Genomic DNA, 16,045 nt, shown 5'->3' with positions numbered 1-16,045 from the left:
GGAGGGCCGCTTCTCTCCCTACGGCCACTTCCCCAATCGTCCAAGAGATCTTGGTGGTGCCCCCATCTTTGATCCTCCAAGTTATAAAGACTTGAAGGATAAAAGAATGCGAGGGGGAGAGGTTGAATACTAGTAGCTAGATCCTCTGGGTCCCAGGAACAAATATATGCAGCTGTGCCTGGTTCCCCGAAGGTAACCAAGATGCAATCTCCCCCTACTGATTTTTTGGAGTACCCCACCCAAGTAACCCGCCTGACCATAGAAATGTCGCTGGTAATCCCTCTTGGGAGCGGTCGATATGTGGATAACCAGCTGGTGACTTTATTTCTGAGTGATGCTATTGATTCTGTAGTTGTGTGTTTTAATTCCGGAAGCCCTGTCAAAACTAGCGTGTAAGGGGCAGCCTCTGGAGGGAGATTAACAAGTTTGGTTTTGCGATTGTGAGTAAGTTTCTCTCCCATAGTTGTTTGGTCACCCTTGGCTTTGGACTGAGTTGATGGAATATCCTTGGGTGTAGGAGTAGTGGTCAGTAGGGTTGTTGTAGTTTGTGGATTTGGTGCTGATGCTTTCTTAGGGTTTGTGTTGGGCAGGGGAAGAGGAGTTTGAGCCGCAGTGGGTACTGGATTTTGTGCAACAGTTGATGGTAAGTTTTTCCTAGTAGCTGTGGGTACATTACCCTTTCTGGATCCTAGATCGGGGCCTCTTTGTGTTATTTTCGCTGTATTTGTGTCAAGTTTCTTTAAGTCGGCTAGTTGGACTGTTGCTGTTTCAATATTAACTAGCCTTGCCTCGATCTTAATTAATCGAGCTTCCAGCGGGCTCAATACTGATCTAAGAAGTGCGCTGATATCCTCCAGTGTAATATAGTCACTGGAGTTATCAGGTGGGGTAGCTAGTATGGCCTTTGCTGGTGCCTTAGTAGAGGGAGATGAAGGGGTAGTGGCTCTGCCCTGCTTTCCTAGGATAGAAACCATGGTGTCTCCCTTAGCCCCTTTTCCCCATGGAGGTTTGAATGTTGGGGATTTTATCTTGTTCGCTACTTTGGTGGAGCCCCCCCTCTTTTTTTGTATGGCACCTTCCCTAACCCCCTTATCATTATCAAGATTAGACTTTTGAGTGTTAATTACCGTGATCACCGGGTCACAAGGTGGTGGTATAATGACAGGTAGTGTCTGAGTCGGTTGGGTGTTTGGGAGAGCCATTATACTCAGGTTATCCAAATCGCTAGGGACATCAATTGTTGACTCCAAATCACTAGTATTAGGGTTGGGGGGGGGGGGGGGGGGGAGTGTTACCTGGTTATTCCTATCTTTAGTTGTAAGTTCAATCCTTCCCTCCGGTGTTCTAGCTTGAGCCATTGGGCCAATTGAGGATCTTCTAACCCAATCTATTTCTTGGGAGATTCTTCTTTCCAAGACCTCAATTTCTTCAATTAGTAGAGATCCGGCTTTAGCAAAGTAAGTGTCAGCTCCTGCAGCAGCTAATGTAGATTTGCTTCTAGTTTCTCTGGTACACATTGTTCCGTTGTAACAGAGGGGCAGAGGTGACAGTTAAAGAGGGGGGGCCCGGGCCGGGCTCTCACGTACTCGAACGGCCTCAAACGGCCCGCTCTTTGCCCGGTCTTCGCCCCGAGCTGCGCCCCGCGCTCGTCCCGCGACGCTGTAATGGCCAAGCCTGTAATAAACAAGGAGGTTGGGGGCGTGGCCTCCGGGGGAAGAGGCACCAGCTGTGTAAAGCTGAGGATGCTGGTCCTCGCAGTCCCCCGGTAGGCTCCACGCGCTGACTCGCACTTTGAGGCTCCCACCTGGCCCGTCCTCAGCTGAGAGCGAGTGTGCTCTCCGCCGACTGCGGAGCCGCTCACACCAGCGAGGAACGGCCTTAGGAAGCAGGTGAGCGGCACCCGCAAAGCTGGTGTCGCGAAAGGTGGAGGGCGAGCAAGAAGGTAAACAGGCTGCAGCAGAAGTCTCTGGCAGTCCTCGTGGCAAAAGGGAAATCCGGTAAGAAACACCCACTCAGCCGATGTTGTCTGCGTTAATGTTTGCTGGAGGCTGGGGGCGTGGCCGCCGGGGGAAGAGGCACCAGCTGTGTAAAGCTGAGGATGCTGGTCCTTGCAGTCCCCCGGTAGGCTCCACGCGCTGACTCGCACTTTGAGGCTCCCACCTGGCCCGTCCTCAGCTGGGAGCGAGTGTGCTCTCCGCCGACTGCGGAGCCGCTCACACCAGCGAGGAACGGCCTTAGGAAGCAGGTGAGCGGCACCCGCGAAGCGGGTGTCGCGAAAGGTGGAGGGCGAGCAAGAAGGCAAACAGGCTGCAGCAGAAGTTTCTGGTAGTCCTCGTGGCAAAAGGGAAATCCGGTAAGAAACACCCACTCAGCCGATGTTGTCCGCGTTAATGTTTGCTGGAGGCTGGGGGCGTGGCCGCCGGGGGAAGAGGCACCAGCTGTGTAAAGCTGAGGATGCTGGTCCTCGCAGTCCCCCGGTAGGCTCCACGCGCTGACTCGCACTTTGAGGCTCCCACCTGGCCCGTCCTCAGCTGGGAGCGAGTGTGCTCTCCGCCGACTGCGGAGCCGCTCACACCAGAGAGGAACGGCCTTAGGAAGCAGGTGAGCGTCACCTGCTTCACTACTTCTCATATGTGTAGGTACACATAAATTATTCTCTAACCCAGGCTCTCCTGCAGTGTATGCCACATATCAATTAGTGTATTGATACAGAGAACATTTTAAAAACATTCTCTACGGTCCCCTGTCTATTTTAAATGCCAGTCAATGCCCTTTTATTTATACTATGTGTTAAATATGCATTTGAAAGACTGAAAGGTCACTTGCAGCAAAGCAAGTTAGTTATTTAGCTTACGTCTCACTTACCAACTGGTGACATCACAGTCCTCCTAGTATCCCACTTCCGACACCATTTTGATGGGGAAATACTGGCACCCTCCCAGGAGAAAATGAATGAAACTCACCAGACATAGCAGGTCTGCTCAGAAACAGAGTGAAATGTATTTATTGGTACCAAAAGCATGCATCATTGCTAATTAGCAAGGAAGAAGTCCGGTCTCCAGCCTTGGGGGCTCTCAGACTGCTTCTTCCCAGAGTGACAGGTTTCTAGGTGCTATATACAGTTATAAATGCCACGTCAGCGAAACTAGAATATGGCACCAAGCCAAATATGGCTAACATGGATGTGCAATGTTTGCACCATGCAAATTATAAACAGCCAGATATGGGCAGACCAGAAAGGCTGGCTCGGCACTGTGTAAGCAACTTGCTCAACCAGATTAAGAAATATCATGTAGTCAGGACGGGCAAATTTACCTCTAAAGGGGTACAAAATAGCGTGTTGAAGCTTGTCTAGTCAAGGTCAGATAGGAAGCCCTTTGGAGCTCCAGGCCTCATGTTAATGTGATTTATCTAAGCATGATATCTTTGAAGTGCATTCACATGAATTTATATATGGATATTCATATATATTTTGCAACAACAGCACATTATGCAATAAGTTATTCCAGATGAGGCCCTCACCAGCAAGGGTCAACAAATTGCATATGTTTCCGTGTTATAGGCCATCATGGATCAATCAATACTACTAATGGACAAAGAGGAAAAACAACGGCCTTCTAGTCTAACTAGTCCGCTTTCCCACACTCTTCCTACAAAAGATATAGCCTTTTTTTTTTTAAGTCCAAAGTTTTTAATTTTCAGGACACTGGAAAAATAGACTTTCCAATTTGGAAATCCCTAATTAGGTCCCTTGATGTCACAGTGAAAGCTCTTAAAATACAATCCGATATGTTAAAACTACAAGGTGACATTCTCCCTAATCTTTCAATGTGTGTGTTGGAAATCAATATTAAGCTTTAGCGTCTTAATAAACTAATACATTGGGCAAAAACTAAGACAATCCACTCTCCTAACTCTTGTACATGCTCTCCCATAATAAATAACCTAGAAACACTTCCGAGTATCCTAAACTCATTCGCTGAAGTGATCGAAATATTAACTTATTGCAACAAAAAGATTAATAATACCCAACAAAATGCATATCTAAAATCCCGTTCAGACGAAAATGTAATACAGTTTTGGCAAACGTTTGACATATTACTTAGTCAAGCAACTTGGTGCAAATCTTCATGCCCTTTAATAGGATACATCAAATATCATCCTTTGGCTACAAGAGTACATAATAAAGGCCCACCAATAGGAGGCTTATCTATTTACATACCGGTAGCCTTGCAGTTGGAAATTTTCTCTAAATATAAGTGCACCTTGGTTACTTGGGATTATGATTAAAAAAAAATTGGGCTCCTTCACCAAGTGAGGCCCCTTAAATGCTTATGAATATTTATATTAACCCCTAGAAAAAAATAAAAACGGATACTTGATAAACTAGACTAAATTATTTCTGATTGAAAAATGCTGCATACTGACTCCTAAGTAGTGATTTTAATTTACATCTAATGCCTGAGCTTGAAGACTCAATGTTAGTAACATTCCAAAAATCAGTTATGGAATATACCTACTGCTGAATATCAATAGACAAAAAAAAGTAATGGCTTAGGCAAATTATTTGTCGACTTCTGTTGTCTTCAAGACCTTCATGAAAGTCTAAAAAGAATCTCACAATTCTGTAATAAATCATTGCTAAAACTTTGCTTGCTTGAATGGTCCTAAATTAATATGTGCTGTCAACACGTCTTCAATATCAATCACATCTTTGTTTAATTTCAAGTTGAAATTTCTGTTGCACAGGAAGGGACATTTTCCTACAAATGATTGTTTCCAAGTTGAAAGTAACATGGTCCAATGCAAGACTTTGTAGCCACAAAAAAGACTCTTTTACATTTTTTATTTGTGTCTCCAGTTCTGTTGAGCCCTCATAGAAAGTTATTGCGAAAGATTTTCAATCGGCTCCAAATATGAACATGTAGGCAGGCACTGGCACAGAACCTAAATGGATAGAATATGCAGCTAAAAAGTATAACTGTAAAATGTATGGCTCGTAGTTTTTTAAAGTTAATGTAAGGCACTTTTATCAAATTCTGAACTCTGCAAAGCCTATATGGCTTTGTTTTATTTGTTTTTTTTTAATTGTTGAAGTGATACGTACTGATACTACGTTTGGTTTTACATATAACTACACATGCTCTAATGGTTTTTTATTAATCATGTACAATAAAGTTGTAAACTGCCATCTGCCAGGCGATTACATGGTCCTTATTGGATATTTTTGCGAAGACCTGCTGCCTCACATGTTGGGCGGACAATGACTTGTCAGACTGGTTTTGCATGTTTATCCATCATGCTAGGCCCACCTCCTGAGAAGAAACCATTTTTGGGACTTAATAGGGTGAATTAACTGTAGTAAGATTTATTCATCAGAATTACTTAACCTCTGTAATGATGTTTCTAGTGAATACATTTTCTACCTGCAGATTCTTCACCGCCCTTTCTCCACCTCGATGAGCTACTGCTGTGGGTAATAGGATCCTAAAGTATGTTGTCTTGTTGTGTGGTGTATTTGTTGCTGCCGTGGCCATCTTGTGTCTACTTTGCAAAGTTTTCCAGACCACTCTGAATCCTGTAGGGAGTAGTCATTAGCTGAGTAATCTGCAGGATGATTATGTATCCACCAGAAATATCCTTCATGAAGATAAATAACTGTTCATTGCATTTGTTGTGGTAGGAGCACATACTCTTCATACTCCTGCTAACTAGTGTTGGTTCTCAGGTGTTTGCGGGTTGTTTTTCTTAGAAGTCTTTTTAGTCACAAGATGCAGCACAACTCCTCCCTTGGTAAGAAATGCGCATGGGCACTGACTCCATGTTAGATTTGTTTTCGCACAGCGGGTCAGAGTAATATTGAGTGATGAGTGAATGCAGTATGGTGCACTTATGCTTTGTGAAACAAAGTTTATTAATATGGGAAGAAATCTGTGATCACAGATAGATGCGTCCGGGGAGGAGGGTGGGTGCAAATGAATGTACAGCATTACATGCTACAAACAGATGCTTACAGGGTAAGTAAAATTTTACATTCATAGCATGTGTTACTGTAGGTAGACATGCTCTGCATAGACTGTAACTTGTTAAAGTGAAGGAGTTAGGTCCTTAGAAAGTGGAGAGGCTGGACCTTGATTAAAGTATTTATGAAGAAAAAGTGCCCCCCACTTGTTTTTCAGAACTGCTCTTAATTATGAGCAACACATCCACTTTGATTAGATATGTTCGGTATGTTTATTTATACCTTGAATCCAACAGTTAATTAGAAAATTCTGTACATTTCATGTCAGACAAAGAACACCAAAGAATTGACATAAATTTTAAACATACAAAAAGGAAATCAAAGTGGATGTGTTGCTCATAATTAAGAGCAGTTCTGAAAAACAAGTGGGGGGCACTTTTTCTTCATAAATACTGCATAGACTGTAAAGCAGGACCCTTTCCTAAGCTATGACTAGCATATGGATAAAGCAGATGTCTGAAATAAGGTCCTTTGGACCGTCTGGCCAACCATTGCATGTGATCTAGCTAAGATATCCACACTACTTCTTATGTAGCTGCTTTACATATGTCAGCTAGGGGAATATTTCTCAGAAAGGCCGTGACTTATGCCTTTTTAGGTGTTGAGGGTAAGCTATAAATCAAATTAACATGCATGGCAGGACCTGTACTTTAAAGAAATATGAGTGTCCTGGCAGCCCAATTTTGCATTGTTTGAAGCTTTGCCAGGACCGAGCACGGGGCGCCTCGATACAGAGCGTTTCCGTAGTCCAAGCGAGATAGAATATGTGCTTGTACTACAAGCTTTCTTGCTTGAGCAACAAGCAACATTCTTAGTATGCCAAAGCAAGATGCAACAACCTTTCTAGCTTGAGATTTAAAGCAAAGCTCAGAGTCTAGCCAGAAACCGAGGCTCTTTATCTCCGGTTTGGGGGAGCTCGGTTTTCTCTCCATTGAGTTTTAGATGGGAGTGTTTCATCCATCTAGTCACTTCTTCGAGGCAAGGGTCAAGACGAATGGTAGCTCTGTCCTTATGGTTCAAGGCGACCACAAATTGGGTGTTGTCCGCATAAGTGACAATTTGTACCCTAAACGGGAGGACGATATCCGCAAGAGGGGCCATGTAAATATTAAAGATAGTTGGGCTCTATGATGAGCCCTGGGACACCCCACAGTGGAGGGGCCGAGGGCTTGACTCGGCCTCACCTTCAACTACTTGGAAATATCTGTCCTCCAGGAAGTATCGCAGCCAGTATAGAGCAACTTGAGAAAAGCCCATATTTTGGAGGCATTGGACTAAGATACGGTGGTTCACCATACCAAAGGCCGCACTAAGATGTAAAAGTAGCAAGGCCAGAGTACCTCCTGCATCCAGAATCCTTCTGGAATCTTCCAAGACTGCCAATAGGGCAGTTTCAGTCCCTTGGCCCGGTTTGGGACGCATGCAGAAGGTTACCTGCTTCCAAGTAACTGGAAAGTATCTGGTTGACATGCTTTTCTGCCACTTTACTAACCCCAGGAAGTAATGAAATGGGTCGGTAGTTACTAAGGCAGTCTGGGTCTAAACTTGTTTTTTTCAATAATGCTTTTACCAATGCCTTTTTCCAGGACGTGGGGTCTACTCCAGAGGAAAGCGAGGCGTTGATCAAGTCCATTATTGTAGGGCCGACTGATTCAGCCGCTAGTTTCAAAACATGAAGGGGGCAGGGTCTTGGTGGGATCCACTCTTGATCGATTCAAAGATAGCTTGAAAAGTTCCTTTGTCCAATGGGGGAACATGTTTAATGTGTGTTCTTTGTTACTGATGTTAGATTCCTCCATTTGGGGGGTGAAAGAAGGATCGGAGAAAGAACAACAAATAGTTTGGATTTTGTTAGAAAAATAATCAGCAAGTTTGTTGCAGCGACAGTCAGTGGCCTCATGGGTGTCTGAGGGGTCAGGGGTTTTCAGGAGTTTTTTAACGATGGAAAGTCTCCCGAGTAGAGTTTACTGCAACAGCAATTTTTTCACCAAAGTGTTGAGCTTGAGCCTTTTTAATTTCAGCTTTGTATAATTTGATATTATCCCTGTACTGCTTTTTCCTAAAGAGAGAAAGATCTTTCCTCCAGCTTCTTTCAGCGCTTGATTCAGCTCGCGAAGATTAGGAGTGTACCAGGCTGATCGATTAGGCCCTGTCTTTATCTGAATATTATTTTTAGGCAGGACCTGGTCTAAAGACCTTTCACTCCAATTGTTGAATTGATGATTAGCTAATATAGGGTAACTGTCAGTGGAACGTTTGGTGTTTCCCAATGCTGTGACCCATTCCTCTAATATGAGTTTAGGCCAGGTGCGGGCATATTTCCTAGTTTATCGAGCTGATAAAATAGCAAGCTTGGAGGACCAGTGGAGAGAGATCAGATAATGGTCTGACCAAAGGATGGGAATGGGTTTTAAACATCGTAATTCTTCTAAATTGGAAAAAAACGGGTCAAGAAGGTGCCCTTTGGAGTGTGATGCCGCAGACACCTTCTGAGTAAGTTGGAGAGCTGTGAGATCGGAGGCAAGTTCTGAGGCGGCCGCTGATGCAAGATCATCAAAGTGTAGGTTTAGGTAGCCTAAAATGGTAAAATTAGAGGAGATACTTGCCAGATTAGTAACCGTTTCTGATAAGGAATTATGGAACTGGCCCAAGGGTCCGGGAGGTCGGTAGATTAAAACTCCCAACAGGGAGAACATAGGTGTAAGTCCTATCGAGAAATGAAGGTTCTCAGTCAGTCAAAGGACTCCCAAGAATTCGATATATAAAATGGGTTTTATAAATAATTACAACCCGCCGCCTTTGCCTTTTGCTCTATCTAGCCTCTGTATAAAGTAATCAGAGGAGAGAATTTGGACAATGTCAGGCTCAGAGTGGAAGTTAGTCCAAGTTTTGGTAAGGAACAGAATATCCGGACTTTCATCTAATAGCAACATAGATAACTCGGCAGAGTGTTTAGGTAATGATCTGCAGTTGAGCAGGAGAAGTTTAAAGGTTTTAGTCAGCGGTTCTTCCGAAGGGGGAAGGGTGCTTTTTGGCCTAAAAGTGCAGTAGTTACAGCTAATATCACAACTGCTGGGGTCAGTATTGTGAGAACAGCCTGGGATTAGGGTTTGCTGCAATCATCTGAGATGTTCAGAAGTGTAACAGTACCTGTTTTGAGAGCAAAGGGCAGAATTCCTGGCCATTGGTCCTGTCCAGTCGTGGACGGGCGCAGACGGGCTTGCTTTTGGCGCGTCCTCTGCGTAGTTGCGTCATTGAGTCCTTAAATCTTCCAAACCGGGTCCAGCGACTAGAGCGCTGACCAAAAAGGCAGCAGAGTGTGGAAGTGAGGTTAAAAGAATTGTGTCCCCCCCTGAGCTTTAACACAGCTCAATGTAAGCGTGCACAATAAAACCACACAGTAAGATAGCAGCAATGACAATATTTTTACCAAAGTGTACCAGATTTAAGATCAGTAGCAGCAACAATTTTTTTTAAAGAATATATAAATCCTAAAACAGTTTAAGTGAGCAGCCTAGTTAAAAAATGCTGGTGCTCCCTCAGAGTAACCTCGTAGCGGCTTCAATGTTGTGATGTGATTGTACTAAAAGGTGAGGTTTGCCTGATAACTACAGGGGTCTGATTCCAGGAATCAGTCGCTCCCCTTAACAGGAGAGGAGCAACTAATACAGAAAGGAACAGCTAATACGGAGAAGGCTGGCAGAAATGACTTACAGGGATCAGAAGTTACCAAGAAAGAAAATATTTCATTGGGAAAGGGAGTGTTTAGGGTCAGTGGTGTGCTGCTGTCTAAGCGGAGGGTTTTGGGGAGTGGAGGCCGATGCCTGGAGATGTTGGGAAGTGGTTACCAGAAAGAGATGATGGTCGTCATATCATGAGATGTGTTGTATTTAGCGGAATTATATGAAGCTGTCACACGGATACCTAGATAATTAAACTGTGTCTGGCTAATTCAGTTCAGGTCTTCCTTCAAGAGTCCACTGGCCAGGGGAAGATTTACAATCTAAAAGTAGGGTCTAATGGACGGTAATTTGCAAAGTATCTTTCTTTTCCTATTTTCTTCCCTTTTGCTTTCTTTGGGATAGAAAAGAAGCAGTATCAGTTCTAAGCTAACTTTGGTTGATTTTTATTATGGCTTTGTGATTCACCAAAACAGTGATGTTTCTTAGAGTTTTCAGTGTTTCGCTATTTTGTCTTTGCAACAATCTGTATCTTTGAAAATACCCTAAAAATAACATGAACATTATCCGGGACTAATTGTGACATGGGAGAGGTTTAAAGGAGAGCTCTGAATTGTTGTAATGCCCCACTGTGTTAACGTGATAATAAATAGAGACATTTGAAGGCCCCTAGTTGTGTAGATGGGAGCAATAGTAACTGAGTATGCTAGCAAAGTAAAGCTGTATATAGTCTGTTTGTTAGAGTAGACTCTAATACCTTGATGTTTCCATTTGAGGTGAATATTTTGGTACTTCAAAGCGGGCGTTTTAGCATCCACACTCAAAGTTTGATGGCTGACTGGTGTCCAATTATTTTCATATCTGATTGCAAACTGTGAAACACAAAGAGCCTGTTTAAGAAAGAGGCTGCTTTTAGGAACGCCTCTTTGCCACCCCTTCCAACTTTCAAGGGTTTGCCAAGTATGCGCTACCAGCCTCAATGGTAGATGGCAATTGCAATGCACATTTGTGTATTTTCAGTTGGTGCTAAGTCTTTTTAGAGGTGGGTGCACTGACTTTGTAATGCAAAGTCGCTTTTTGGATTATACCCACAGTCTTCTGTTTCCTTCCATACATTACTTTCCAGTTATCAAAGTGTTTTTCAGAAATCCCAGATGGATTGTTTACATTTTATAGCAGTTTAACTATGTTTCATTGTAATGTTATGTCAACCATGTATTCCCTGTTTGCTGTTAACCGCCATTACACTACTGCTTATGCCATGTGGCCCTGTGAAACATTAGCCAATGTGCCCTGCTCTGTCATCTTTTTACCTTTGACACTGCCTCTGTTCTCTGTTGCAGGAGTTCTGCCTCTTTGCCGTGGTCGGGCTTGTATCGGACTTCTTCCTGCAAATGCTCTTTTTCACAACTGTATTGTCCATAGACATCCGGAGGATGGAGGTAAGTGGGACAAGAGTTGTCGGTCATGCCCCCCTTCTCATACTGGAGTGAACTTCAACATATATGGGTCTTTTAGTTGGTTGTATGTACGCATGCAATCATTTCTTGGATTGTTTTGTAGACCGTGCTTTTTTCCCACCCTCTTTGTTTAATTTTCCACTAATAGATCTTTTTGGGGTTTACATGCTTTTAAATTATTCTTAGTTTAGATTCAGGAAGTCTTCAATATATTTATCCTAGCAATATTAACAGCATGCTTTTAATACATGAGACTTTCTTGACCATCTTATTAATTAATTAGGTCTCCTAATGTTGTTAGGCTTAATCTGCTTATACTCCTCTAAAGTTTTCACGCCTATGCGCAGTTAGAAATCCCTCTAAGGACTCTTCTTCTGCAGATTTTTGACTCTTCCTAGCAAATACTGTTCAAGAAAAACGTAATCCATAGTTTTTATAGATGAAACTAATCTGCTCTGTCACCAAGAATCAGCACCATGACTGGTCGAAGTCAGATTGAAGATCCCTTGCCCAGTCCCGTATCTGGTCCTTGATGCAGTTGAAGGTAAGTCGAAGAAAAATCATAAAAGAAATCCAGACGAGAATCATACCCATCGCATCACTTTATAACTCTAGAGAGGGTGCAAGAGTGTCAATGTGGTTCTTTGTCTCGCTACTGATCTCCTTCAGAGTGGATTCCGTCCCTGGTCCCAACTAACCCTGACTTCACAGTTGTGTTAGCGACATCATAGCAAAAAGAAGCCTTTAAAGAGGGTACACTGCAGCACTTTAGTTCTTTACTGACTCCCTCTGGTACGCCTACGGGCCCTAAGGAACTGCAGGGGCCTCCATTTGGACTTTCACTGGCAGGCATGACCTTAGTGCCACCTGTGCCACTGTGATCCACATCTGGTCCAACACAGACTTTGGTGCCCTCTTTGGCTCTAGCGCCACCAGCTGCAATGTCCCCCGTTTGCATCGACATTGACGGCAAATGTAAAAATTATAGTGCTGCCCAGCTCCGAATGAATCAGTCACAAACATTGACAGAAGTCATGCCTGGTGCCTTCCAGCATGCAAACTCTGTCCCTCTGACACTTTGGCCTTACTTCATGGAAGTGCCTGGATTTTACATAATCTTTTTGGCACAATTTCAGAGAACAACAACTTTGAGTAGGGGGACAGTTATCTCCCCAGTATTGTGACAACAACTGGTACAAGGAGCTACATGATTCCAGTAGACTTGTCACTTTGCCTTATGTTGTTCTCCTGTCTCCTCTCAGGTCCTGCTACAGAAGAAAGTGCTTCCCTCCATATTGGGTTGCAAAGGGAAGGTGAAGTACTAAACCTGTATCTAGCAGGTCCTAACTAAAGAATTGCAACCTAGTAAGGCTAGTTTACAATAAGGGAGAGAGTTTTTTTTACAAGGGCGATACCCACTCCTAGTGAGTGGTGGGTCCAGCCTCAGCGGTTGCCCTGAAGTATTGAGTGAAAGCAAAGAAAGCTGGCTGTTCCTCAAACTGAGAATGTACGTGTCACTGTAGTGTCTAGGATGTTGTAGGGTCTCGTGGAGTCCGCCAGCTGGGCATCCATTTTCTTGGATGTAATGCCCTCACACACCCTTGCAGGTGTCATGCTTCATCATCTGGGCTGCTCCTCGTTGGGTCGGCGGTGCAATACCCAACGGGCGACACCTCAAAGAGGGGCCCTTTGGGGGAGATCTTCTATCCAACTGCCGTCAGGTGAAGTGTAGGTGTGGGGCCAGAGAAGCGTAGACGTGTTGTGTAAATTTTAAAATAAAGCTAGGAGTACCAGGGATAAGTTTATTCTGGGGGTCCCCTGCTCTAATTAAAAGGTTTTAAGTCTAACTGGTACTCGCTGGAATATTATGCTTCCAATTACTAGTATCGGTTAGTTCGTGATCTGATCGGTCAACATGTTTCTCGTTAATGTGAATGACTTGCGATTCTTCAGGACCTCAAAATAATAGAATTATCTACGGCTGTCACTGTCTACGTCAGTGTGATCTTGCTCAGTATCTAGTGTTGAATCTATGGTCAAGTGGAAAAAAGTGTTTCATGTCTTATACCAGTGTTAAGCTGCATCTGCCGAATAGGTTTAGTTTACAGACAACAACAGTATCCGGCGGGTATCACATCGGGTTCTGTAATCCAACATGTTGTTGTGAACGCCCGTGTGGTCTGCTGTGGCACCTACCCCTCCCCGCCGGATGGAGCTGCGGGCGATCCGGCTTGCACTGAAGGCATTCCTTCCCTATGTCTGGGGAAGTGTAGTGCAGGTGTTCACGGACAACACCACCACCATGTGGTATTGCAACAAACAGGGTGGGGTGGGGTCGTGGACCCTCTGTCAGAAAGGAGGCTCTGCGCCTCTGGACATGGCTGGAACATCAAGGCATCCTCTTGGTGGTTCAACACCTGGCAGGTTCTCTGAACGCTAGGGCGGATGAACTCAGCCGCCGGTGTATGGCGGATCACGAATGGCGTCTGAACCCGAATGTGGCGCAAGGTCTCTTTCTGCAGTGGGGAGAGCCTTGGCTAGATCTATTCGCCACCTAAGAGAACGCGCAAAGTTGTCAGTTCTGCGCGTTGGAATTCCCAAGGCAGCACTCTTGCGGCGACGCTTTTCGAGCTGCGGTCTATTGTACGCCTTTCCGCCTATACCACTACTGCCCAGAGTGCTGAAGAAGATCAGACGCGACTGGGCCCAAGTCATTCTTGTGGCTCTGTACTGGGCTCGGAGAGTTTGGTATCCCGAGATACTCAGTATGAGCATCGACCCTGCGATCCATCTGCCTCTTCTGGAGTATCTTCTGTCGCAGTAGCAGGGGATGGTCCTCCACCCGAACCTGTCCAGCCTCCACCTCCATGCTTGGAGATTGAGCGGCGACAGTTGACACCTTTCGATCTTCCTCTCGAAGTCTGTGATGTCATTCTAGCGGCCAGGCGTCCCTCCACCAAAACGGTGTATGCCTGTAGGTGGAACAGATTTGTGGCATGGTGCACAGCTAAAACTGTGGATCCCCTTTCTGCCCCGCTTTCTGAGGTTCTTCTGTTCCTTCTCTCTTTGGCCCAACAGGGCTCTGCCCTGGGCACTATCAAAGGTTATCTTTCGGCCATATCTGCCTTGCTACGGCTTCCAGATCAGCCTTCTCTTTTTAAGCCCCCGGTGTTAACCGTTTTCTCAAAGGCATTCTGCATAAGTTTCCACCAGTACCCTTCATAATGCCTCAGTGTGACTCGAATCTTGTCTAGACTTTTCTGATGTGCGCTCCCTGTGAGCCCCTTCATAACTGTCCCTTACATCTTCTTACTCTCAAGACTGCTTTCCTGGTAGCTATCACCTCTGCCAGGAGAGTGAGTGAGCTCCAGGCTCTTTCTTCCAAACCTCCTTTCCTTTCTGTTCATCCGGACAAGGTGGTATTGAGGACCCATCCTCCTTTCTTGCCAAAGGTTGTCACTCCCTTCCATATCGGGCAGACCATCACTTTGCCCACCTTCTTTCCTCCACTGCATCCTTCAAGGGAAGAGGAGAGGCTCCACCGTCTGAACCCAAAACGTGCGCTCGCATTCTATCTGCAGCGTACACAGCAGTTCCGGGTGGATGATCAACTTTTTGTTGGCTATGGGGACACCCAAAAAGGTTGGGCGGTGCACAATCGGACCATCTCCCGGTGCGTCGTTCTGTGCATCAAAGCATGTTACTCCTTGGCCAAGAAGGAGCCTCCTGTTGGGCTGCGTGCCCTATTTGACCAGGGCAACAGCAGCCACTACTACCAAGGGAGGCAGTGTCCCCCTGCAGGATATTTGTCAGGCAGCTACGTGGACCTCGCAGCACACGTTTACCAAGCACTACTGCCTTGACAGTCTGGTTCGGAGAGATGGCTTCTTTGACCGTTCTGTGCTCTGTGACTTTCTGGTGTAATCCTGTTTGCAGACCCACCACTGGGGTTGGTATTGCTGGGGTATCTATTCTAATGTAAGGAATCTTTCACTAAATTGTCTCTTTCAGATGCACAAGTTACTTACTTGTGTAACGATATATCTGTAAGAGACATTAGTTAGTGATAGATTCCTTACTGTCTCGCCCATCCTCCTCGTTCTGCAAACTGGTTACTAGGGTTAAGGTCATCCCCCTTTTAGTGCCCTAGTTTTATGCACCACTTGTCAGTCTCTTGCATGGCTCTGCATTTCGGGGCAGAATAGTTGTGTACAGAACTGAAGTCAGCGTGCATGGGTGGCGCCCAACTACTCTCCATGACGTCATCTCGGTGCCTACGATGCCAGTGACGGATGCGGAGCCGCAGGACGCCGCCAACTGTTGCGCAGAGGTTCTGCTAAGCAGAAAACCTTTCCGGATCCAGCCTGACGCCTGGGGATATTTTAAGGTAAGGAATCTATCACTAACTAATGTCCCTTACAGATATATCGTTACACAAGTAAGTAACTTGTGCTTCAAGTTTTACCAGATGTTCCGGACAACCTCAAACATTTGCAGGACACTCGGACTGGACACAATTGATAGCTCTGAACTTGCTGTGAGAACCAGTGTGGCTGTCCGTCGCTCTGGGGAAGCACAGGCATCTTTAATGGAAATGCCCTTCGAATGGTGTCTGTATGGAGATAAAGCAGCCTCATCTTTAGAGTGTTTTAAAGAGAGCAGAGTTACATTGTGTTCCGTGGGTCTGTCTGCTCCCACAGGGCTATTCCACCAGCAATTTAGACATCTTTATAGAGGTTTTTCTGTGTGTCAATGCCAGACTTCTTCTTCAGCTCATGCTGACAGTGTGGTCAGAACGGGCGATGTGCAGCTCAATCCACCCTGCCCCTCCAGTGGCCGCAACCACAAAACCGCTTAAGTGTGTCCTTGCTGGCACACTGCCA

The 16,045-nt window shown here is 45.1% G+C and overlaps 1 protein-coding gene across 2 annotated transcripts in view; it reads left to right on the top strand.

Moving 5' to 3' along the window:
* SCAP (SREBF chaperone) overlaps positions 1 to 16,045 on the top strand; it is an 833,069-nt gene that overhangs the window by 562,327 nt on the left and 254,697 nt on the right. For both annotated transcript variants that reach the window (XM_086941009.1, XM_086941010.1), the window contains one exon: positions 11,046 to 11,144. In XM_086941009.1, coding sequence (XP_086797135.1) covers positions 11,046 to 11,144 — 99 coding nt within the window. The remainder of the gene's footprint in view (positions 1 to 11,045; positions 11,145 to 16,045) is intronic.

The sequence above is a fragment of the Lissotriton vulgaris genome, chromosome 10 (genome assembly GCF_964263255.1).
Source record: "Lissotriton vulgaris chromosome 10, aLisVul1.2, whole genome shotgun sequence".
Classification (NCBI taxonomy): Eukaryota; Metazoa; Chordata; class Amphibia; order Caudata; family Salamandridae; genus Lissotriton; species Lissotriton vulgaris.
This window is presented reverse-complemented; position numbering and strand designations above follow the sequence as displayed.